Here is a 26,478-nt window from a genome sequence, read left to right as displayed (position 1 = left end):
CAAGGGAATCTTGAAGTCAACAGCAATTGTGCCTTCCAGGAACATCATTCATAGCTGTATTTGGCATATGATTTCAATAACCTAAAGCGATGTGATCTCATAGATGGCTAATGTCTAATTGTCAATGAACCTATTTAAACAGAGGTTTGATTTCACAATTCAGCTTTGGAAAGTCTATAAAATGATGCATTTGTCCCCAGAAGAAACTCTGGGCTAAGTAACTTCTGTGATATCAGACAACTTATATACAAAAAATATGGTCTTTTCAAGGACATCAGGGTTGAGTAAAATGAAACCCGGAACCATTCTTGACACAGATGTTTACTATAGCCCAGGCTTTGACTGAATCATAACAGCCTTATTCCTAATATAATTTTACTGTGTGACTCTTGGCATGTCCAAACTTCAGCTGGGTAAAAAGAGGGAAAACATTGAAATACTATGGGAAACTCTTTATTAGTATTATTGTGTTATTTTAATTTTTAAAACATTAAGCTGTGAATTGTGACTGGTGCAGCTGGTGGATATGGAAAGACAATGGAAGCTTCCTGGCTTATTGGCTGTCATTATGTTATGTTTCAATCGCCTTTCTTTCCTTGCACGTGTTAAAAGTCTATGTAAAGTCAAGCAACATGAAATCTAAAATTAAATTGCCACAGTTACAATGGGGGGGCAGAGCACGTATTTACTTCTAAAGATAGATGACTAAAGTTAGGACCCATATCTCCTTAGATTGTCTATAGAATCAATGGAGCAGCAGGGGTTTCTCCAGGGATGAATTCAGAGCACCTTGCTCAGGCTTCTTCTATATTGTCCTGTGCTGGTGCATGCAAAAACCAGATGGTACTTTGTCAGCTGTCTCAACCACAGAGCGAGTACATCTGCACTGCTGATGCTGTCTATCCCTGGGATCACAACTGGCCCTCAGACAAAACAGAGCGGAGTGGATCATCTTTGCATTGTTCAATTTTGCCCAGGAAAATTTTGGGAGAACGTTAGCTGGGATGGCCCATACAGGCACCGACAACTCTGTTCCTGTACCTCGGAATATTCCCCTGTGCTTTTTCATTTACTAGCGTCTGTGTGGCCACTCTCTGTGGGTATTTGGTATGCTGGGGGCTACCCGACAGGGTGGCTGCTGAGACCATGGCAGGTGGTCCCTAGCTAATCTACAAAAACATCTACCCTTTATCAACTTTTCCTGTTAGAATGTGTGATAAATACAGAGGTTTGTCCCTGGGAATTACCAGGACACAGGCATGGTCTGTTTGTCCATAGGTCAGGAACTATTAGTGCATACATCATGGGAGCTGTTTTAAACAACTGTGTTCCAGGCTTCCTCTTGATATCAGGGAGATTTTGTTGAGTTTCTGGGTGATCACATGTAAATACATTTGCCCACTTGACATTTGTTAGTGGGTTTCGATACTTGCTGCTTCATGCTTTTAATTCCTTTGCTGGGCATCTTCCAAACATTTTAATGAGATGATGATAAATTTTAAGTGTGCTTGTCTAGCACAAAGCAAAATCATTTGTGCCAGGAGTGGGGAGACCATTAGCAGCTATGGCCTTGCATTGTTTAGAAACTGCTGTTCTCTGTTCAGGATCTAAGTACTACAAAAGCACTTCAAATGTACCATTAAGCTTCTCCTTCTTCAAGAAGAAAGGAGGGGTTTAAGCCTGGAATTCTGTTGAAATATGTTTTCACTTAATTTCCAAGAGCTTTACTGTAAATTGGTTAAACATTATCACTGTGAATAAATACACCAACAGATCACACTTCATTTATTTTGATCTGCTTTTTGTTTCTTCACTAGTGAAAGTTATTGTACATCTTTCATCTATTTTATTTATTACTGTGGTGATCATAAGCAGCAGCTAGAGCAGCTAACATGACGTAGTCCTATTACACACCAAATAGAAAGGCAGTATTGCTTGTCTTCAAAGTTTTGGACTTTGAAGCATAGAAAATAGGCCAAGACATTGCTCTTCACAGGGTGTAGAATAAGGAACAAATTGTGAATCTCACATTTTCTCCATCACTAAAGGTGCTAAGTTACCTCAAGTTTGTCAAACCAAACTATTTACTGTGGGTGACTTCTGCAACTGTTCTGGCTGATAGGTTCTGCAAGGCAAAAAAGGGTTAATTTGGGGTCAATGGATGCACTAGGATACCAGCAAATAAAGTTGAAAAAAGATTCTGTAAAGTGGGCACAAGGTCCTGGTATCCTGTTTCATTTCTAAGTACAATTTAGATAAAGCTTACTTCCAGGTGAGGGCCTGCTTTGCCTGCTATACAAAGAAAGAAGCTTCTTTTCCCCAAAGGCTAGCATCAAGTCAAAGAAGCAGTCAAGAGTGGAAAAGCAGAAATTGTCTCAGTCTTACAGGTGGGCACCTGAAGAATGGTATAGAAAATGAAATTGTGTTGTGTTGGAAGGCAAATTAAAAATCAAGAATCATGAACATTTCGTGTGTTAGCACAACTGATTTTGTTTATTTTTAAACCACCCCAAAATCCAATCATGCTGTATGTACATAGACAATACACAGGATAGCACACCGAATGTAGACAAGAAAGATAAAATGTATTCTGTTTTAGTTTGCTGGTGATTTTCGTGAGGTTTCTTTTTTTCATTGTACATCTGCTCAGCTTGATGAAATGATCCAAGCTATATGGATTCCCATGTCAACCCTCCCTCCATTCTCATGTCCACGCTGTCTCTCTAACAGGAGACATCCATCATATTACCTCTGGGGTGTTTGTCTGAATGGTAGAGTGTGCAGCTTTTTATGTAGGTTCCTCTGGGCCTCATTTCTTATGTAAAACTGTTTTAGTGCAGAACAAGGATATCAGCATGTATCTGTTTTAACTATATTCTATAGTTAGTACATAAGACCAGCTAATGCTTCAGGTTACTCAGGCATTCATAAGTAGCACACACACAAAAACGAAAACAGAAAATAGTCTTCCACATCTTTTAGAGTGTTAATTTTCTTCACGTTTCCAGTGTCATTTATTTTGCTAAGCACTGCTGCAATTCTTTCCACTTGTCTTATGCTCTTATTTTCTTACAAAACAGTATACTAGGCTTTCTGTATAAAACATATATATAAACATTTATATATATATAAAAAACCCCAAAGCAACGACCCCAAAAATGGACTTACACACAGGTACGTATTTGTCCCTCATTAGAAAATATACTGTGTGTACATCTATTCATTGTCCCTGAATGTCACAGCACTGGCTGTTAGAGTGGTGTCAGGAAGAAAGGGACCTTTTTTTTTTTTCCTGGTTTGCTTTAAAACATACAGTTAAATTATGTAAGATGAACAAAAGCAGAGTAGTCACAGTAAAAATCAGATCCTGTTAACATACTGGCACCATGTTGTTCTTCTTGCCGTTGTTGTTGCTACTCTTCAATTTGACTTCTAGTTATTATTTCCCAGGAATTAATGTATCTATACATTTTTTGTCATAAATTCTCTCCCCTCACAATGAGCTGGATGCAGGTTCAGCGAGAATGAAACACTAGAAAATCTAAATGGATTAAATTTAGATGGGAATCTGGAGATTCTTGCCCTGCTTAATTTTTCTGGCCCTCCTTCTCAGAGATTATCAATCATTTAGAAAATTATGGTTAATTCTACATAACAAGTAATTTTTAGTGGCCTTTCCTTCCAACAGATGCTTTTGGGCAATGATTTGAGATAGTTTTTCACATGCACTGCTAGCATTAGATACCAGCCTTGCATATTTGTATAAATACTTTTGCGAGTATAAGGCCCCCATTATGGGTACAGGTGGTTCTCTGTCCTCAGTATCTATTCTTTCAGCAAACAGACTGGTCATTTGAACTACTTATCATTACTGAGTGATGTGCTGGGAGAACCACCCACGCTAAATACACAAGAAAATTTGGCGGTGGCAAGGGAGGGGTTAAATTTCAGCCCAATTTATTTAGCTCACGCAAAAGTGTCTAATGACTTCTTGGTCTGAATACTTTGTAATTGAAAAACTCCAGATATAAAAATACTATTAGGATTGGGGGCAAAAAATGGAAAACCATATTGAATTAAAAAACAAAGTACTGCTTGCTGGTTTACAAAGAGTCTATAACACTGATAAAATCTTCGGAAAGCAATGTTCTTTTTTTTTTCCTTGTCTTTCTTTATTTTGGCTTCATTTCAACCCGGGAGTTCATATCATCTCCTTCCAGATCATACTCTTCTACTTGACCGCTGGTCCACACCTTCACGCGGTCAGTCAGGTCGCTGCTTCTGGGAGCCAGGATGAAGTCGTAAATCAGGGCAGCACTTGCTCCTCCAATGATTGGGCCAACCCAGAAGATCTGAAACACGGTTCCAAGCCCAGTTAATACATCGGGTATTGCTGCATTTGAAGCTGTTCTGAAAATCTCCTCTGAAGATTTTCTGCACAAAATTTACAGTGAAAACCTTAAAAATACAGTCTATCACCTGAATATTTACTTAACCACATGGCAAGAAACCAGGAATTTCTCACCATGAAATGGCAATAGACCCAGAGATTAATAACTGTGACTATATTGTCAAGTTCTGATATTTAAAATTAAGTATCTACTGGTAAAACATCTCTGTTACTCCAGATAGATTTGGCAGAGGAGCACAATTTCTAAAAGCAACAAGGGCATTAGTGTCCATTCTCCTACTAACTTTCAGTGATAGGTGAATTAGAAAGTAATACTTAGTGAGGACCTAATTAGGAGCTTAATCTGCTACTAGCTGCTATTTAGCTAGTGATATTGCTGTAATTGTACTGGTCTAAACACTTAAGGCACGTAAAGTTTGGAGGGAGAGGTAATAAAAGTATTTTAGTAGACAGGTTGATTTTATTAGAAATAACAGATGATTTTGAGGGATTTGCATGCCAAAGAGTTCATGAATCTGAAAACGTTTTCTTTTATTCAGCAATATCAGTGGTTTAATATGAATTATTACTTCTATCTCCTTCTCTCTCTCTACAAAGGAAAAGAATTTTGCTATGGAATTCTGAAAATACTAGCTACTAGCTTAGTTACATTACCTTAATATCCCAATAGAAGTGTTTAAGTGGGAGATAATGGCAAAATTTTCCTAGTGTCTTCCTTTTTTTGTGTGTTTTACGCTTTAGATTAAAATGGCATCCATATCTAAAATTTTCACAACCCATTGTACTATTCACTAAATTTCCATGAATGCCTATGTAAATGGCTGCCAAAATCATGAGTAGGAGAGTTAGAACAAGTTGCATTTTAAATATTCAAGAACACATACTCATTTAGGGCTTTTATATTAGTCTTCTTTATTGAGCTTTAGTGAAATAAGTAAATTTTTGTGAAGTTCCTCTTTTTAACCACAGGGAATAATCTAAAATTTATAGTGTTTCCAGAGCACTTATCCATGAAAGCACATAAGCAGACACTTCACTTTAAGAAGATGAACATTTTATTAGCTTCCAAATATTGGATGATCCAGTTCAGTTTATAAACCTGCTTAAGAACCTTCCTAAATTAGGTTTTACCAGATTAAGCAGTAGCAATTTACAAACTCAGTTTAAACAATAAATACTCAATAAAGGTTTCTGTGCAATGAGGTTTTAAAGTTTAAAATATTTGAAATATATAAACATAAAGGGAAATAACCAAAGAAAACCTTCTGTATTACTTTGAACATACGCACTCAGCTTGAGGACTTTGTGATTGAGGACAAAGGAACTCCAGCCAGTAAGACAGCTTCATCGGGGGCCCAACTTAAATGCCTCTATGCAAACGCACATAGCATGGGGAATAAACAAGAGGAGTTAGAGACGTGCGCACGCCTGCAGGGCTACGACCTTATTGGCATCACGGAGACGTGGTCGGATGGCTCCTATGATTGGAGTGTTGGGATGGAGGGATACAGGCTCTTTAGGAAGGACAGGCAGGGGAGACGAGGAGGGGGTGTCACCCTCTATGTCAATGACCAGCTGGAGTGCACGGAGCTCTGCCTGGGGATGGATGAGGAGCTGACCCAGAGCTTGTGGGTCAGGATTAAAGGGAAGGCAGGGACAGGTGCCATTACAGTGGGGGTCTGCTACAGGCCACCTGACCAGGAAGACCGAGCGGATGAGGGCCTCTACAGACAGACAGGAGCAGCCTCACACTCACAAGCCCTGGTCCTCATGGGGGACTTCAAACACCCCGATATCTGGTGGAGGGACAACACAGCAGGGCATAAGCAATCCGGGAGGTTCCTGGAATGCATCGATGATAACTTCCTTCTCCAAGTGGTAGAGGAGCCAACGAGGAGAGGTGCTATGCTGGACCCTGTTCTCACCAACAAGGAGGGGCTCGTGAGGAATGTGAAGCTCAAGGGCAGCCTGGGCTGCAGTGACCACAAAATGGTGGAGTTCAAGATCCTGAGGGCACCAAGGAGGGCGCACAGCAAGCTCACTACCCTGGACTTCACGAGAGCAGATTTTGGCCTCTTCAGGGATCTGCTTGGTAGAGTACCATGGGCCAAAGCCCTGGAGGGAAGAAGGGCCCCAAGAAAGCTGGGTAATATTCAAGGATCACCTCCTCCAACCTCAGGAGCGATGCATCCCAACAAAGAGACAGTCAGGCAAAAATTGCAGGAGGCCTGCATGGATGAACAAGGAGCTCCTGGACAAACTCCAACACAAAAAGGAAGCCTACAGAGGGTGGAAGCAAGGACAGGTAGCCTGGGAGGAATACAGAGAAATTGTCTGAGCAGCCAGGGATCAGGTTAGGAAAGCGAAAGCCCTGCTAGAATTAAATCTGGCCAGGGACATCAAGGGCAACAAGAAAAGATTCTATAGGTACATCAAGGATAAAAGGCAGACGAGGGAAAATGTGGGCCCTCTCCAGAATGAAACGGGAGACCTGGTTACCCAGGACATGGAGAAGGCAGAGGTACACAATGACTTTTTTGCCTCGGTCTTTACCAGCAAGTGCTCTAGCCTCACCGCCCAAGCTGAAGAAGGCAAAGGCAGGGACTAGGAGAATGAAGAGCCGCCCACTGTGGGAGAACATCAGGTTCGAGACCATCTAAGGAAGCTGAAGGTGCACAAGTCCATGGGACACGATAAGATCCATCCGCAGGTCCTGAAGGAACTGGCGGATGAAGTTGCTAAGCCACTATCCATCGTATTTGAGAAGTCGTGGCAGTCCGGTGAAGTTCCCGCTGACTGGAAAAGGGGAAACATAACCCCCATTTTTAAAAAGGGAAAAAAGGAAGACCTGGGGAACTACAGGCCAGTCAGTCTCACCTCTGTGCCTGGGAAGATCATGGAACAGATTCTCCTGGAAGCTCTGCTAAGGCACATGGAGGACAGGGAGGTGATTTGAGACAGCCAGCATGGCTTCACCAAGGACAAGTCCTGCCTGACCAACCTAGTGGCCTTCTATGATGGAGTGATGACATCAGTGGACACGGGAAGGGCTACAGATGTCGTCTATCTGGAGCTCTGTAAGGCCTTTGACACGGTCCCCCACAACATCCTTCTCTCTGAACTGGAGAGGTATGGATTTGATGGGTGGACTGTCCAGTAAGGGGTGAGGAATTGGTTAAATGGTCACATCCAGAGGGTAGTAGTCAACAGCTCAATGTCCAGATGGAGACTGGTGACGAGTGGCATCCTGCAGGGGTCTGTACTGGGACCGGTACTGTTTAATATCTTCATCAGTGACATAGACAGTGGGATCGAGTACACCCTCAGCAAGTTTGCAGATGACACCAAGCTGAGTGGTGCCGTCAACACGCCAGAGGGACGGGATGCCATCCAGAGGGACCTGGACAAGTTCAAGAAGTGGGCCCCTGTGAACCTCATGAGGTTTAACAAGGCCAAGGGCAAGGTCCTGCACCTGGGTCGGGGCAACCCCCGGTATCAATACAGGCTGGGGGATGAAGGGACTGAGAGCAGCCCTGCCCAGAAGGACTTGGGGGTACTGGGGGATGAAAAGCTGGACATGAGCCAGCAATGTGCACTCGCAGCCCAGAAGGCCAATCGTATCCTGGGCTGCATCAAAAGCAGCGTGGCCAGGAGGTCGAGGGAGGGGATTCTGCCCCTCCACTCTGCTCTGGTGAGACCCCACCTGCAGTGCTGCGTCCAGCTCTGGAGCCCTCAGCATAAGAAAGGCACGGACCTGTTGGAGCGGGTCCAGAGGAGGGCCATGAAAAAATGATCAGGGGGATGGAACACCTCTCCTCTGAAGAAAGGCTGAGAGAGTTGGGGTTGTTCAGCCTGGAGAAGAGAAGGCTCCAGGGAGACCTTATTGCAGCCTATCAGTACTTAAAGGGAGCTTATAAAAAAGATGGGGACAAACTTTTCAGCAGGGCCTGTTGTGATAGGACAAGGGGGAATGGCTTTAAACTAAAGGGGGGGAGATTTAGACTAGATATAAGGAAGACATTTTTTACGCTGAGGGTGGTGAAACACTGGCACAGGTTGCCCAGAGAGGTGGTGGCTGCCCCATGCCTGGAAACATTCCAGGTCAGGTTGGACGGGGCTCTGAGCAACCTGATGTAGTTGAAGATGTCCCTGCCCATGGCAGGGGGGTTGGACTAGATGACCTTTAGAGGTCCCTTCCAACCCAAATTATTCTATGAGTCTATGATCTCCTGAGGCTGGTCAGGAGCAAAAGGAGATTATTCCTTGTTAAATGAAATAGAAATGGCAACTCACTGTCTTGGTGCTAATGATATGTGTTTAAATGTTTCTGATCTTGTAGATTATGTATATGCAGAGCCTCTTGTAAGCTAAACAAATATATTCAACTTACCCAGTGATTTTCAAAGTTGTTGGCAATCAGCGCTGAGCCAAAAGATCTGGCTGGGTTAATTCCACAACCGGTGTAATCAATCTAGGAGGTGGAAAGAGAACCAGTGGTGAGGCACTGATGTACATCTGGCATCTTTGTTACACAGGAGGGTAAGTGGGAGCCTGCAGCATGGTTCAGATGCTCGCAACAGCTTCATTCATCCCACCCGCTCTTCCTCAGAAAAAAGAGGAAAGACTGTTTGCCATGTGCCTGTCCTGTCCCATGAGGGAAACAAGTCCTAATGCAGTGACTGCTCCCAGATGTGCAACCTTATCACTTACTGCCACAGCCACATGGCCCAAGGGAGAAGGGCCATGCGTGCTGCAGAAACAAGGTCAGTCTCTGAAGAGGAAAGAGGAGGAAGAAACTATCATCTGTCCATCATCTACCTGCCTTCGCTGGCCCATCCTGAGGTGGCACATTGCAGATATCAACTGTGAGAGCTAAAACTTACCGCAAGAAGGTGTCCCAAGGCAACGGAGAGACCAATGGCCAAAGGTGCTGATCCTGAGACGTCATTCCTTCTCCGGTCTGTGGTGGCAAGGACACACAACACCAGCTGGAAGGTAGCAATGATTTCAATACCTAGTCCTTGGCCCGCATTGATTCCCTCTGAAAGCTGCATAGAGAGAAGAAGGAAAATGTCACTTGATATTCCTACCTGACTTCAACCAGTACGACAAAGATTCTCAGGGTCTACTTTCTCAATAGGAAAATGCAGACCTGCACAGCCATTTGTCTCCTCAGGTTGCATTTGCTTAACAGGAAAAAAAAAGAAAAAAGAAAAAAGAAAAAGAAAAGTGAACCAAAATCAGTTTTGAAACAGTCACTGCTGTACTCAAGTCTAGGCGTAACCAGTTTTTGTTGGTGATTCAAACATGGTTGCATGGTTGTGGCATCCAGCCAAAGTGAATGTTCAACCACTAGACACAATGAGAATGTAACTGTCTATGCGTGAGAAACTGTCCTGGTTTCGGCAGGGATAGAGTTAATTTCCTTCCTAGTAGCTGGTACAGTGCTGTGTTTTGGATTTAGGATGAGAACAATGTTGATAACACACCGATGTTTTAGTTGTTGCTAGGTAATGCTTACACTAGTCAAGGACTTTTCAGCTTCCCATGCTCTACCGACTGAGCAGGCTGGGGGTGCACAAGAAGCTGGGAGGAGGCACAGCCAAACTGGCCAAAGGGACATTCCATCCCATGGGACGTCATGCTCAGTACATCAACTGGGGAAAGCTGGCCGGGGGGGCCGCTGCTCGGGGACTGGCTGGGCATCGGTCGGCGGGTGGTGAGCAATTGCATTGTGCATCACTTGCTTTGTGTATTATTATTATTATTACATTATTATTATCATTTTATTTCAATTATTAAACTGTTTTTATCTCAACCCACGAGTTTTTCTCACTTGTGCTCTTCCGATTCTCTCCCCCATCCCACCGAGGCGGGGGCAGGGGGGTGAGCAAGCGGCTGCGTGGTGCTCAGTTGCCAACTGAGGTTAAACCACGACAGAAACAAATGAGCCAGAGATTTGTTTTCAGTGGAGTTTACCCATAGAAGTAAACTGTGGTGCCTTGAGACATTATTCATTGCTTGTGAGAATGGGGATCCTGCGGTCGTGTTAAACATTGCTCAGCTTACCTTTACCAACAATTGCTAAGCAAACAGGAGCAGGAGCAGGAAGGGACAAATAGACAGTAAAAAAAGTGCATAGCTCTGGGTAGCTTGAAAATACCTATCTCTGTTATTGTCAAATCACATTAATCTTTTCTTCTCGTCTCCCACCACTACTTATTTTCTCTTCAAAACAAGGGCTTCATGTGGACAAGGTCCTGCAAAATGCTGGCCCCATGGGCAGATTTCCACATGAATATTAAGACACCCATACGGAGATTCAATCGCTTAAAAATATGCCTCTAAGGCCATTTGAAATACCCTGAGATATCCACGGTGTTCATGTGGGACTGGTAGATGTGACACAAGTCTTACAAGTCCTACAGAAGACCAAAAGTATCTAAAATGGCTCTCGATGCCAATGTTTAGGTAGTGTATCTCCAACTTGGATAGGTAATGAACGTAGTTAATGGAGATGAGATCCATTCAGCTGACAAAATGTAGGTGATCATTTGAGGGTCAACTGAATAGCTCTGTCTTTTATTTTGTATTCACTAGATCTCATTTGACTACAAGAGCTTAGACACTTAATTCACACGTAAACCAATTTTAGGTGTCTTAGACTCACACTGAACCTCGCTCAACTTCTTTGGGAGCCAGAAAAAACATCCACAATTCAGGAATCCTAAAGGGCTTATGAGGGAAGTATTTCAACTTTCCTACTGAAGTAAAGCAGATTCTCTAAAAAACTCACACTGGCAGACATAGATATTCCAACTGTATTATTAATCATGAAATCAGTAGAGTTTCTTATTTATGTAAATACTGTAGAACGTATTAAAACCACAGTAATTCACATAAATGAACATTATACAACAGAAACACTGTCATATTTCCAGAGCACTGTTAGAAGCTTGTGCTTAACAAAAAACTGTGGATCTAAACCATTCAATGTTGTAACAAGTTTTGAATTCTCTTTCTAATTGCTATATTCAGTGGTATCTTAGTTAAGACAAGACAAGCCCGAATCTGAGCAGAATAACTTGGTGTTAAGCAGAAGAAACGACATTGCACGGGTAGGATGAAACATGAGCTTGGACACAGGCCAGAGAAGCTGAGAATGTGAGTGACTCAGAGTAGGAAGCAAACTCTGCAAAACTTACGCTCAGGAATAGTGCTATCAGCAGGTTATCCCATCTGTCATAGCCTCTGCATTAAACATTGCTAAGTTACACATGACAGCAACAGGATTAAATGTTATTGTGACCTCTCCAGAACAATAAGACTATGGGAAATCATGCTTTAAATCTGTTTTTGTGGTTTTACGCCCTAATTATGCCAAAACTAATATTTGAATAACCTTAAAACTTAAAGATGTTCAGCTGAACTCTTTCACTTCCCACCTTTGCTATTCACTTTTCTTGTTTGTTCTGTGTAACAAAGCAGTGTAATATCAAATTCCTAAGCACTGAAAAAAATTGTCTGGGTCTTTAGCCAGCATAAATCTGATTAGCTACATTAAAAACAGTGAAAATATATTGATTTCTAAGACCTGCCAATCTGAAACATTAATAATATATTTTTATATCTTGTTCTTTAATATGCAGGACTGATATCCTTTGAGTTAGAATCAGTTTATCCACAGATAGAAGGGAATTCTGGTTGAAATGGTGGACATTTTGGTTCCCTAGGCGTCCATACAGTAGAAACTGAAATCAGTTAATGAAACCTTCAGCGTTAATAAGACTTATATGTGAGAAATACAAGTCTGACATAAATATATACAGATGAGCCGGCAATGAAAATGACATGATCCAGAAATTCATGCTGAATGTCTGATATATCAATAAATTAATATTCTATTATTTTTATCATCCCCTTTTAAAAATAATCACTTTTTTGGCCACAGAGACAGTGGGATTTGTGGCTCTCAACAAATTAGGCTTCAAGTGTGTCCCATTGATATCAAAAGTAATAGTATCCCTTTAAGAATCTGGACTATAGACTCTCTGGAACATCCTATCTCACATTTGGAAGGCCAAATGGTCAAACTTAAAAGGCAAGTGTATTGGCAAATAAGTGAGTGATATGCAGGTGCCCAAAAGGGGATATGAAACTAAATTCTCTTCTATCATAATGCAACTGTTAAACCACAGAGAATCTAGATCTGAGGTCTGATGCATTGATGTTAGTATTTGACAAAGCCTTGGCATTTCAAACAATTGAACACTGACCTACCATTAGTCTTTCCCTTCATTTGAAGGGCTTTTATAAAAGAAAAAAGAAAATAAGAGCAAAATTATGCTTTTAAAGCCTGTGATAATCCTTATCTTTGAGAGGTGGAAATCATATTCTTCCTTCCCCTCCAGGAAAACACATGCTACAGCTGATGTGACTTGAGGTCATTCTCCCTGCTAATCAACATTTATTGATGGGCTGTGTGGAATCAAAGAAAACCTGGAAATATCATAGGAAACCTTTTGCTTTCCTCTAGCATGTAATTTTACGTGGCCTGCCAAGGACACAAGATTCCGCTGTGAGAGCAAGGACTCTGGGCCATGTTCCAAAATGAGGCAACCCGAGGCAAACCTTGGATGTTCTGCTTTGCTGTGGTCTGTGGATCTGCAGTATATAAGTGTAATATCACAGACGTTTGTTATTTGCCTACTTGTCAGAGCTCTAGTGTCAATACGGCAGCAGCCTGGACCCTCCAGGATACAGCAACACATGGAACAGCATGAGTCTTCACCACACGAACCACATCCCAGCCAAAGCATAACATGGGTAGTAGGAAGGTGCATTTCCTGGTATGAAGTTAAAATGTACATATAAATGTGTGTGTGTGTGTGTGTGTGTGTTTGGTCACAGTGGATTTGCAAGAGTTACCCAGTTAATAATGCAATATAAAACATGTTGTACCTATTGAATCTGCTGGTTTAAGCTCTTGACAGAACCAGGCAGATATAACCGACATGAGCTGGTTACCCTCTCATGGTATTTTCCATACGTTATTCAGGTTTTTTAAGGAAAGTTTGAATCTTTGTAGAATACCTCCCTCCAGAAGCTTCAGACTCTGGTAAGGTCAGGGCTGTTTAAAGCTTAATCTGGATCTAGTAGGAAGTAGTAGTATACATTGCAGAGATCTGACTACCTGAGGCTGTCAGTAAAGGCAAAAATCAACCGCTGGTCTTAACATCTAGCATTCTGCTACTGAGAATATCCAGAATATAAGGTGGCTATATCCCTGGTTCTTAAGTAGGTAGAATAATGTCTTGAAACATAAGACACAGTCACCTCTACTGTAGTGCTGGGGTGAAGGGGTCCTTTTCCAGTGACCTGTACCCACACTGCAATGACTTTCTTCCCTGCATCGGTAGGCTGCTTACCAGTGGCCATAACAAGGTATGTAGGCAGGGTATGTGGGCTGACACTGCATTTGCCCTTGATGCATTTGCAGGGAAATCTCTGACCTCTTCTCATCTCAGTCCAGTAACTCTCACATGCTCTGTTTTTTAGGTCACGCTCATTAAGGCAACAGAAAAAATGTCAGAGGGCAGGGAACAGCACAGCAGCTCCCTGATCATTTCATGCTTCAGACTTGTGAGTGGATTCAGTGTTTTAAGGAACCAAATACGCTCTAAGGGATTAAAATGAAACACACAAGCCCATATTCATCTCCAACACAGTTTCCCATACCATGAGAGTCAATCCAGACTTCCCCTTTTTTGTTCATATGAATTATTCCACTAAATTTCATTTCTAAGTCACTATTTCGACAGTAGAAGCACCAGAAACATACCCAAGAAATGGGTTACATCATTGGCAAGAGCTGAGAGTTATACGTAGACACATATATCTGATCAGCTGAATCACTCTCTTGGCTGCATTAGCTTGCACTGAGTAATTCTCCCTTGACTGTAATAGCACCCAGACGACAAGCAGAAGCCTCCATGTAGACACCCCAAGTGAGGTGTATCCTTCCATGAGCTGAATCCCACCATTAACATTTTCACCTGAGTCCACTGTGAATCTGAATCATGGAAGAAAAATCCACTGGAATTCAGTAAATTTATAGAAATTGCATCTCATTCAGAAAGCTCCTGTGCTGCAACTCTTTGGAAGCTAAGGAAGCACTTGGGGCATACTGAACGCCTCTGCTTTGCGTTACTGGGCATAGGGATGAGGTACAATACCCATTCCCCATTCAGAGGTTAGCTTTATCTGGTAATGCTACTGCTGCTCCTGAGCAACCTGGTTTGAATTCAGTGCTGACTCTGCTTTGAGCAAGAGATTGGACTAGAGACCTCCTGAGGTCCCTTCCAACCTGAATTATCATATGAGACCTTGGTTCTTTGGAAAGGTTCTTCCTGTGGGAAGATTTGGGACAGAATTGCCTCAGTGCTGCTCTGGCTAGGCTGAGTTAATGTCCAGAAACAGCTGGTGACATATGCAGATAGTGGAGACACAGCTGATGGATCAATCACTGTGAAGGCTCCGCAGAGATATAGTCCATATTGATGAGTGAGCCAAGAGACATATAGTATAATCAAATGAGGACCATTAAACCCGAGAGCAAAATTAATGGAAAATCATTATCTAGTCATGACCGTGAGAGTAACCAGTTGAGATGAGCACCTGCTTTTTGGTCTGAGGAAACAAGTAGCAGTCACATTGCCTCCATTTCTCCACAACATCAGACAGGAGATGGGAACTACGGAAGCTTGTTTCTCAAAAGTGCCCTTAACTGCCATGTTTAGCTGACTGACTTCCACAGCTTCAAGCAAAAATGTGGGCAAATTAATGGTATGTTTTCTTTTCTTTCCTTTTGTGTTGCTTTTTTTTTTTGTAGTTGTGGGGTTTTTTTTTAGAGCAGGATATTTATTAGCTGTCTGCCTTCAGAAGAGAAATGGGGACAGGAAATTAAACTGGCCCAAGGTAAACCCAACTGTGTGCTTCTCCAGTGGCTTCATATTTTTCTCATTAGGAGTAAAAGTATAACAAGTTCAAACCTGTTTCCCTTTGTACTGGTAAGACAGTTTGTTATGCAAGGTGGTTTGATCACGTGGTGCTATGCTCCACCTCATCCAACAAACCCTTAGCCATGGACTATATCTTCCAGGGTCCAGCTTACTTTCATATAACAGGGATTAGTTTCTCATTGTTCCTGAAAAATGATAGGCCTCTGGAAATGTAGAAGTCTATTTTTCAGTAGGGGAATGTCAATTTTCTCCATTCTTATGAAACACTTCACTGCAAGCCATGCTGGCTGATGTTTTTTAGAGAGTGAAAAGTTAAGACACGGCAATTTAGTGACACATATAACATCACTGCTGGCTGGGACTTCTCTCCTTTGCATATCCCAGCCCTCCTCTAAGCAAGGCAGCTTTTGCAGAACCCCAGCAATATCATGGCTGGTACGTAATAATCATGTTGTGGACCGCCTATAAACGTACTGCCTTTTATTAAAGTGGTTTTAATATTCATTTTGGGAGAAGAACTATGTTCTCCTGTCCACACAAAATCTAGCATTTTAAGGAGCTGTGCTGCAATAAATAGTATCTTTATATCAGACAGACCTATTTCCTTGTGTGTTGAATTCAAATATACAGCTAAAAATTTGCACCAGGACTGCTGTTTTCAGCATTCCAAATTATTAGCTTGTCTCTGCCATGGCAGACTTTTTTTCTTAAAGGAAGACTTTGAGCATTTTATTCAAGCAAATTTGAATCCATTTCTCTGGTTATATCGTGGGCTGACTATTCAAAAAAAGGTCATGTCACTATCCTACTGTGTTTTCTTCCCGTAGCTTAAACTTTCCCTTCTTTGATTTTCCTTATTTTTCTTAATAAGGAAAACTCTTCACATTAGTTTAAATGGTTCTTGTCTTCTTCTTCATCCCTACATTGGAAATATTAATTATGCTGCTTTATACGAACTAACTATCATTTAAGTGTTTAGCTGGACAAAGTTCTTTAATGCAATGTTCTTCAAATGTAATCTCAGAAATTAATTTCCCTACTTCCCTCAAAAACATCTTCCACTATCTGGCCTATCATTTTGTCTGACACTTCTCATTCTTTCAGCTCCAACTCTGTCATGAAAATAACTTTATAACTTCTGTCTTGATAATATACCTTTCTTCTGCTGGAAGTCTGTCCCAGATCTCCATAGCTATAAACCTTCCTTTAACTCACAGTGAAAATATATTCAGAGACTTTATCCCTGGCTATTTAACTACAGTTACTCTCTTTTCTCCTTGCTATTTAACAGTATCACTCTGAAATGGATGTTTCTGTACTCATTATTTGAGTGTTAGGGATTCAGAGAGTAGAAAAAACTCATTTCTTTAGTAAGTAGAGACAGGCAAAGATCTAAAGAGTTTCACTTAAAATTATACGACAGAAGCACTCAGAAGCCGCTTATGAGGCAAAGAATTAGTTTTGGATCGTATCCTAGATCAACAATAGAAGCATTCAGCAGAACCTAGGGACAAAACATATTGTCCTCTGCTAGACTATCCTTCCTATAAATACAGCCTTAAGAGCTCTAAAGGGGACTCATTCAATTCCCAAAGCACAGCAGACACCCTCCAGGAACAAGACTAACCTCCCACCCTATCTTCAGGCTGATGAGAAACTAGCCAGGGCTTTGTGTTGCAGCAGCCTGGTATGCCATAAAGAGAAGAGCGATGGTTTCATTTATATAAAACCAGAGCACATAAAGTTTACATGTGACGCCAGTGACAGACAGTAAAAGTCAATTCCTCTATAGGACTTCCATTTAGCAGAGCTAGTTAGAGATAGACCATTTGTCTCGTTTACACTTTTACTTTTTGATGTGCCTCTGGGAAAGTTGCTTTGGGGAAACATTTTTTTTTTTAAATCTTGCTGCTGAGAAATAAACAACTTCTGTTCAGAGGATGGGAAATGATGCGTTGTTTTTTCTCTTCTTTACCCAGCAAAACCCAAGTAAATACTTCATTTTCAGTAACACTTTTGAAGCACTCATTTATACCAGGGAGCTATTTATGATCCCCTGTATTGTCAGCCCAGAAGGAGATAGCCTTTCAATGGGGAATTTTGGGCATATCTGAATTTTGAGCCTAATAAAATCTTCCTTTCCATGTTGTTACTGGAATAACTAGCTGGATTTGCAGAAACCTCACAGTATGGTTGTTGGCAATTGCACCAAAGTGATATTCACATTATACTCCTAGACTCATGTTATACTTCTAGACAAACGCTCCAGCTAACCTGTGAAGTTTTCAAACTTTCCAAGTCTGAGGTAGTTCATACAGTCGGTCTTGTGCAGAGCACTGAAGATTTGGCATTTCCATGGAGTTAAAAAACAGCTCTGAATACGTGCAATGGATTTCAGGAATTAGGGCAACAATTCCAGCTCCTTCATTTCTCCACCTCATTCATCAAGCAAGAAGTCTTATCAAAGGAAGGAAAAGAGGCCAAAACTGACTTTATTCATTCCTCAGTCCAAATACAGTCATCATTAACTTCAGGAGAAATTGTGTGTATACGTGTAAGGAAACATGTGCCACAGTTCTGCTTTGAAAGCGTTCATTGACTTCACTTGGCACAGAAGTAGTGTCAAGAGCCTGGAAAAGTTTGGTTTTCTGTGGTACTTCTCAGTGGTTCCTGGAGAGGGAATGCACGGGGCTCTACCGGGAACGTACACGGAGGATTTCTTTGCTCCTTTCTGGTCCACAAATGCCAAAAGAGAATACTCTTGCAGAGATTTCAGGAAACATTTTTGCCCTCCTGCTGTTCATAGAGTTTCCTCCAGGATGCCTGTAGGGCCCTGTATATTTGATTTAACATGTTAACGCTGTGCCTTAGCCTCAGATCTCACTGACTTCAGTGGAGTTGCAGCAGTTAAACGCTAGCACTAGCTTTGGCTCTGGATGCCAGAAAGAGCAGTACTTTCCCATTAGGTTGCACACGAATAAATACACATGCTGCTCCCAGCGAGGCCAGAAAAAAACCCAGGAGGCATTCACTTGCTCCATGACATTGGTATTAATATTACTCTGGAGGTACTGAGGAGCACAGCCACAGACCATGATGTCTCTGTGTCAGGTATTGCATCAGCCCACAATGAAAAGGGTGCCTCTGCCTCTGCATATTTGTAATAGAGACAACGATTTAAAGACAGGGAAATACAGAAACTGAGAAATGAAGACACATCATAACATGCAGATACTTTGCTATCTATGAAGTTGAGCACAAGCACAATAGTTTGATCTGGTTTCCCTAACTCCAGAGTGGAGATTTTTCTAAGAATAAAGATTTCTTTGACATTTTCAGTTGTGATACCAGGTAAAGATCTGTTATCGAATTCTCTCAATTAGGCCGGAGCATGGACAATTAAGCAAAAACGTACTACTGCTCTAAAGAAAACAGGCAATTTCCTCTTGAGACAAACAGGAAATCTTTCAAGGGATATTTTTTCTTCCTTTAGTACTTGTGATGTGGTTTAGTATCCTTGCTTTAAAAAATGCTTCTCTTAAAGGTAGCTATATACAACCCAGACAGTGACATTCTTTAGGATTCTCTGATTAAAGAAATGCTATTCTCGACCCGCCCAAAGGTTCAAATTATCTGCTGAAGTACAAACCCTGTTACAAGGACTTACATGTTGCTTTCACCATTGCATCAATTTAACCAGAAGAGATCCATAGTATTAATTCTCATGTTTGCTGTGGAAATTTCCATTTGTCCTCAGGCTGTGGTTCTCGCCATGCCAGATCTTGATTTAGAATCGACACCCACTAATAGATTCCTTTTTTAAAAATTTCTAGTGAATTTAAATTAGGAAATGAAATTAGGGTTTACCTCATCTAAAGAAACTTTCTATCATCTGTCTGTCTGTCTACCTATCCGTCTATCTGTCTCTGGTGTGCGAGTGTGAGTATGTGTGGAGGTGTGTATACGCATACACACAAAATATCCAAATACATATGGCATAATACATAGAATGCTAAGGAAAGAAAAACAATTTTAACTGTTTATTCACCAGTCAGGAAGGGTGGTGGCAAAATGAATTTCCTTAGATTTCATACTTAATCCTACTTAGTTTGACAGCTGGTCAAACACAGAAAAAATTTATTCTCCAAAAAATCCCAGCATGACTCCATTTGAATTACAATATTAACCAATCTACCTAATTAATAATGTTTTTAGGTCTATTGCAACTCATTATTTCACAACCCTCTGTGCACCCCTTTCATCAATTTCTATCATTTCTATTTAAAGAGGACCTTTAATGTGAGGCTTGCAGAGTATTTTTCAAACACTGCACCAGTCATCCTTGGATCGTCTGGATGTGGACCCAGTTCATGGTATAAAACCCACTTGAACCACTCTATTCTAGCACCAAAAGACTGGTGTGCAGGTGGATGATCACTGAGGGCCTTGCCTTGTGCCAGAAATGGCCACCCTGCTGCATCCTTGAGTGCTCTCCGCCAAAAGCTCAGGGCATGGCTATATGATTATGGAGCAGAAGCACTAAGCAAATCTTCGTAGAAATGGAAATAAGAAATAACTGCTGAGACCTGAGATAAGGATTAGAGCTATAAGCCCTGTTATCCCCAAATGTTCTGGAGGATGGGTGATAACCATCAGGTTTACACCTCAGCCCAGATGTTTCTGCTGTCACTGTGTGAACACATTAGAAAACGGCCAAGACTATGGCCAGTTTTGAGCAGGTGCCTTTCCTGTGTTCCACCTCCCCGGCCTGATGCGATTCAATACAATGCTGGCATGCCATAAAAGACTGCTGCTGCAAAACTGAAATTGAATAATGAGCTATTGTTGTGGTACTCTTTGTTAAGAAATAAAAATCCCAGACTGATCTCATGTACAGGAACCATTTTACTCACTCTAAAAATGCAGCAACTTCTGGTCCCTTGTAGAAGCTCGAGTGCTTAAGAACACAGATGTCCCAGCATAGGCAAGGTTGGCAGGAGAAACCTACATTGGATTGACAACAGGGAGGGCAGAGGGCAGTAACAAGGAGAATGAAGCTCACTGTATTGAAACTTGAGAAAGGCACAGTATATAATCTGCATTGAGAAAAGGCATCCAAGGATTTTTAATAAGCACTAGAGGTCAGGAACTCAGCTGCATATGTCTCGTCCATCCAGCAGCATCTCTGGAACTGCAATTTTCCATACTGACTCAGAGGAAAAGCAGCATCAGTTACTCAATTGTCCACTCACACTGTCAAGCTCTCAGTTTATTTTGAAAGTTCTTCCAACTCAACCCAACTTTGTTTAATTTGAGGTTGGAGGAGAACAGACTCATAAGGCGCGGGCACAAAAAGAGAGGGAAATTGCAAAGTAAACACCGAGTCATCAAGGCCAACCATGCAAGTCCAGCTCCCCATGGTCAGAGGGCCACCACTGGTGCACTGGTTTGGACCAAATGTGGGGAGTCTGGTGATTCCTGTCTGTGATCCCCTCTGAGGCAACTTTCTAAAGGATGGGAAAGATTCAGTGAGGAATATCAGGATAAAAACATCAGTACTGACCCCCACACACCATTAAAAGGTGTGGCAGGTCTCAACTTTATGAAAGGGAACTCCCAGTGCAGGGGCAATTTTATGTTTGCACTAGACATCTCTGTGCTTTGGAAATTTGTTGGGAGAAAAATCACCAGCACTGATGTGCTAGGGATAAGATGATACATCTGCAGAAGCTAAGGATCCACACATCGAATGCCCCATCCTATGCTCCAATCTCCTGGAGACAAGAGATTGTCCAGCTTTCAGCTTTCCCAAGTAGCAGAATAGGGCTGGAGCTGGGGGACACTTAGACAGCAGAGCAAAAAAGCCATCTCCAGCATAGGGGTTCAAAGATGCTCTGCTGCTGCTGGACCACAATCCAGCTAAGTGGGCTTACTTATGGAAAGGGGACTCATTCTGTAGTGTGACTTTGGTGAGGGTGGAAGGTGTCTCAAAGTACCAGATACTGCCCTGGTATGAAGAATCAAGGACAGCAAAGGGCTCCTTTCTCCCTGTCTTTGAGAAAGGATTTGGAGATGGCCACTGTGTGTTTATCACCAAAGGGCTTTGCACCCTTACGTGCACCAATCCTTCTGCCACAGATGATCCAACTTTGGGGACACTCTGCTGAGCAGTAGGGGCAGAGACACAGCCAATCACGCTGGAAATCCAAAGGGTGTTCCAGAAACAAGTGACTTTCCACACTCCAGGAGTGGTATCTATATGACTATTCACCTGTCTTAAGAAAACACTCCAGACCTCTGAATCCACTGACCACAGATCTCTTCTGGCTTTTCCAGAAAGTTCTTCAGTTACACAAACAACATCTATGAGTCCACTGAGTGTTTTTTAAAACCAAGTCCTTCTATTTGTTATTCTTGGTTGTTTTTCTTTTCTCTTTATCTACCCTGAGCAACGCTACGTTCTGGCCTGTTTTCCTTGCCTGCAATTTTTGATCCACTTATAACTTTAAAAATAATTTCTTTCATCATAAACTTTGAGGCAGAGGTTTCAAATAGTTTCCAAATTGTAGCCCTGAGACTTAGGGGGCACATTTCCTGGCACTCTGATCAGTATGCCAAAATACAGAAATTATGAACTTGTAAAACAGTGTCTGCATTTTTCACAAACTCTGATTCTTTTTACCAAAAAAAGAAAAAAGAGCTAAAGAGATTTTCTCCGCATGTTTTTAAAAGCTTGATAAAAGTTCTTGAGATAGTCATTGCTGAACTGCAAATATTGTGTTACCTTACAGTACAGAAGTCTCCTCTCACCCGCCTTTCCTGCTTGAGCTCTTTGTTGGTCATTAACTGCCCGTGATGAATAGTTTCTTCCATTATCCAAACTACAGATCTGTCCTCACTAGACAATAGCCAGCTATGCTGGCAGATGAGTGCATTTTGGATTAGGTATTCTCTATTCTTCCAGTTTTACCTAATGGAAATTTGTAACGTAGTAATCCAGTTGACAAAAAAAGATACAAGATGATGTAAGGAAAAATATTTAAATTTTTAGAACAACAAACACACTGCATACTCCTCTTTCAGCTTTTCCAATTCTCGAAGTTTTTACTTTGGCACCCACACCACTACTAAAATATATGGGAAGTTAAGTGTCTTAAAAGGATTCAGTAATCTTAATACCTCTCTGAATATTGCCCAGAATGTCTCATTCAGAACCAGCCAAAGTAACTAAAAATATTTCCATTGACTTCAGTAAAGTTTGGATCAAACTCTTCATATGTAAATGTTTTGTTTGTCTTAGTATAAAACAGACCTTAATATTGAATGTGTTAAAGGAGCATCCTGCTTTCTCATTCTCCCTTCCTTCTCTTCAGCCTGGCACCTTCCATGGCTGTTTTTTGTGCTTCATTTGCTTGTGTTTCCCTTTTTCCCTTTCGGCAATGAGAAAGGCACAGATTCATCTCACTTCATTTTGGATACTTAACAGAGGCTCCCAAGCCTGGAGCCTCATCATGTCAAAGAAGAGCTGGCTGTCTCTGGAGGACAAGTCAACAGATCTAAAGGCCGAAGTACCTCTCTTTGTCTCTCCTTCTCTGTGAACTAGAGAGGAGCCTATTGAAATGGGTTCCTCGCTCGGCCCCTCAGTGCAGGACCTACAGCTGGGCAGGATAAATCTAAGTTCAGGCATGCAATCCCACACAGTATCCACTGGGGACACTGGATAGCCACTGACTCCATTAAACTGCTCCCACCACATTTTTCCTGTTAAAAACACCCCTCCAAGAGCACGGCAGGGTCAGAACAGAGGACACAGTCACGGGCGTCCAAGCCCTCTTCCCCACCTTGCCAAACAAACAGCACTCTCGTTCTTTGTATTCTTTTTCTCAACAGTGAATCTGCACCTCGTTTTCCACAGGAAGGGCAGGAAGACAAAGCAGCTGGCGGGGATGCCAGCTCTGTCCCTCCCCTCCCTGCCCTCAGGTTAACAAGCATGACATAAAAGGGAATCTCTGTGGTTCCTCCTTATCGTCTCTTCGCTGAAGGAGGCAGTGTGCTCTTGGTGCTGGGTTGTGGTTTCGGGATATGCCCGCTGTGATCGGCTCTGCACGAGGACAGCCATTCTGCCATTCTCCCCTGCGTCGGGCTCAGACCCGACTCCCCCCTCAACCCTCACCTCCCCTCCCCAGACAGTCACAGCTTGTCAGTGGGAAATGAATGGATTTGCTTTCCTCTTTAGCTCTTTCTTGCAAGGGAGAAGAACAGCTGCTGCCCTCCCCATCCCCTGGGAGATCTCCTCTCTGCTCCTCTGGCCACAACATTTATAACTGGATGTGAAAGAGAAAATAAAAAATCAAAATTCTGAGTATTTGACAATGACAAGCACTGAGACCAGGGCTTTTCACAGTGTTTAGGAACCATTTTATTCATTAATTCATGCACAGAAAGTGTTACCAGATTTGTAAAATAGGCATGATGGAGACTTACACTATCTGGTTTTGCCTAGAGTGTATTTGATGGCCTGGAAAATGATGCATTTGATTGAATTCCAGAGGTGTTCCTGGAGGGGGAACAAGGCTTCCACCCTAACATGCAATTTTTGAGATTCATGAAGCATTCTTTTAAGCTTACTAAAATCAGTGACTGCACTGATCTTTCCTCATCTTTCCATCTGTCCCCATAGGCTCTTCTCTTCTCAGATGTCCTTGTGCAGAGCTCTGAATTATATCTTTGTAGCTTGGAGAGTTACTGACTGAGGAGCAAGAAGAGTCTGGGGTGATCGTCTACACCCCCTTTGCAGACGGACAGTTTCAGGGCTTTTGGATAGAGGAAGGAGCCGGCCGTCAGCTTTTGTGGCAAGCAAAAGGGAAAGACCAAACGCAAGTGCTACTGAAACCAGACCTCCCGTGTTTAATGGCAGTTGGACCTCTCGAGGAAACCACTTGGGCGGATACCCTGTCCCATGCGGTTGAGCAGTTCCCTCTGCCAGTGGTTTCAGAGGAAAAGATCACGTACCACACACACAGCCAGCGCCTTCTGGAGTTAATAAAATGATTCGCTCTTCTTCCCCAAAATGTTTTGGATTAACCCATGAAAATTTCCGAAACGGTGGCACGATGGAATACCTGCAGGCACCTGGCTCAAGGGAGGTAAGCAGCCATCTCACAGAGTAACACGAGGGTGGAAGATACTAAGCTGCTCAGGAATCACCTTCTTAATATCAGATTTTATTATGTTTTCAAAAACTGCCTCATTTTCTGAATTAACTATAATGCCACAGCATGCAAAACCAAATTACTTTATTTGTTAATTTAATGTTTTTGACCCTTTCTTCCCCTTTTGCCTAAATGATTTCTGAAGGGATATTGTATTTGCAGCTTTACGTCCCAAATATCCCTGTGACTTCAAACAGGCATAAGATTTCAAATTAGCTCAAGTTTCAAACTGCAGTGAGGAATATTCTGCAAGAAAGGGGCCATAGAAAAGATGTGAAGTACTTGTTCTTAACAGAATCAGGTGAAATAAGTGACTGGAAGGCAATTTCCATTTATAGTACTCTCTGTAATTCAGTGGCTGTAGCACTGCCTCTGACGGTGGGACGATTTCAAGTTTAAAAGTGCATCAATACTTTTTTCTCCTGTTACGGTACGACGACAACAGCAAAATGACAACATTTTGAGGAAGAGGAGTTGTGGCCAGGCAGTTTTTATGCAGCATGATGTGAGCACCTGGCTGGGAGAGAGCTGAAACCTGCACCCCTGTTAAATGTACCTGCCTCACATCTTTCTCCAGTCTACACCTGAGAATTCAGGGGGTTTCCCATTTTTGCACAGCAAAAGGAGAAACACACAGAAAGTGCAGCTGGGATTCTGTGTCAGGCAGGATCTGAGCACTCTGCCTAACGCAACAGGTAATGCTCACAGCTTTGGTGATAGGGTTTCTCTTGCTACACATCTCTCTCACTGTTCCCATAAGTTTTCATTGCAGTCATCATCAGGTTACACAAACCATTAATCAGGTATTGAAAAAGAACCACATTCACACAAGCGAAAACAACATTGGTATATGCACATTAATCAGCATGTTACCTGAGACCTTCAGAACCACGAAAGGGTCTCGATCATGCAACTGCCAGTGATTTCAGTGTTAAATTGGTGTCAAAAGGCACCTTTCAGCAACTTGGATGTACAAAATTGAACATAAGCAATACCGATCGTGACCATAATGTCTCAAAGCTCTGAAATGGGTGTGGGGAGGAAGGACCGTCCCTATGATATAGATCCATCCCGGTATCAGTCAGGACCGGATCCCCTGCTACAATAAGCAGTTGGCTGCCTGAGGTGACCATCAGCACCACCATCACCGCGACACAGCCCCCCCCCCCCCCCATCTTTAGTGGATTACAGGTGTACAGTTCTACTCGAAAAAAAATGAAGGAGGAATTAAACGTTTCTACTTACAGAGTTGAGCCCCAGGAGGTTGTTTGGGAGAGAGGACGTGACTCCCGACAGAATAGCTGTGGCCACGACTGCCCCCAGGCACTGGGCAATGATGTACATGAGCGCCTTGAAGATGCTGATCTGGCAGCTCAGCAGGAGGCCCAGGGTCACAGCTGGGTTCAGGTGTGCACCGCTGATGTGGCCCACGCTTTGTGCCATGGTAGCAATGGATAACCCAAAAGCCAGAGAAACCTTCACGTTGTCCTGAGACCTTGTTGACGTTTTGTTGCCCACCACTGGGAAGCTAAAACCCAGAGCCGAGCCAATGCTGATAAAAATAAAAAGGGTCATGGCAAGGAACTCAGCCACCACTGCCCTCCAGAAGATTTTCTTTTTGAATTCACTAGCCATCTTTCCTCTCTCTTTCTCTCTCCCCTCCTCACTTTCCCTTCTCCCTCTCTCCCTTCCCTTGCCTGATATTTTTCCTTTGAGGTCTGAAGAGAAATCTGGAGAAAAAATACAGTCCTTGGATTATTTATAGGGCTTTGGGTGGTCTGTAGGAGGGAAGGGGTGTTGCACAAAAGGAGGAAAGGACATCTACATAGAGGTT

General features: G+C 42.3%; 1 protein-coding gene across 1 annotated transcript; it reads right to left on the bottom strand.

The window, feature by feature from the left end:
• Positions 1-2,470: 2,470 nt before the first annotated feature.
• AQP1 (aquaporin 1 (Colton blood group)) lies at positions 2,471-26,478 on the bottom strand. Its single transcript, XM_076332022.1, has 4 exons — positions 25,890-26,478; positions 9,295-9,459; positions 8,802-8,882; positions 2,471-4,352 (listed from the first exon to the last, which is right to left on the bottom strand). The coding sequence occupies exons 1-4, from the start codon at positions 26,277-26,279 to the stop codon at positions 4,173-4,175; spliced, it is 816 nt and encodes a 271-aa protein (XP_076188137.1). The 5' UTR covers positions 26,280-26,478; the 3' UTR covers positions 2,471-4,172.

This window comes from Aptenodytes patagonicus, chromosome 2 (genome assembly GCF_965638725.1).
Source record: "Aptenodytes patagonicus chromosome 2, bAptPat1.pri.cur, whole genome shotgun sequence".
Lineage (NCBI taxonomy): Eukaryota > Metazoa > Chordata > Aves > Sphenisciformes > Spheniscidae > Aptenodytes > Aptenodytes patagonicus.
The sequence above is the reverse complement of the archived record's forward strand: the minus strand, read 5'-3'. Positions and strand labels throughout refer to the sequence as shown.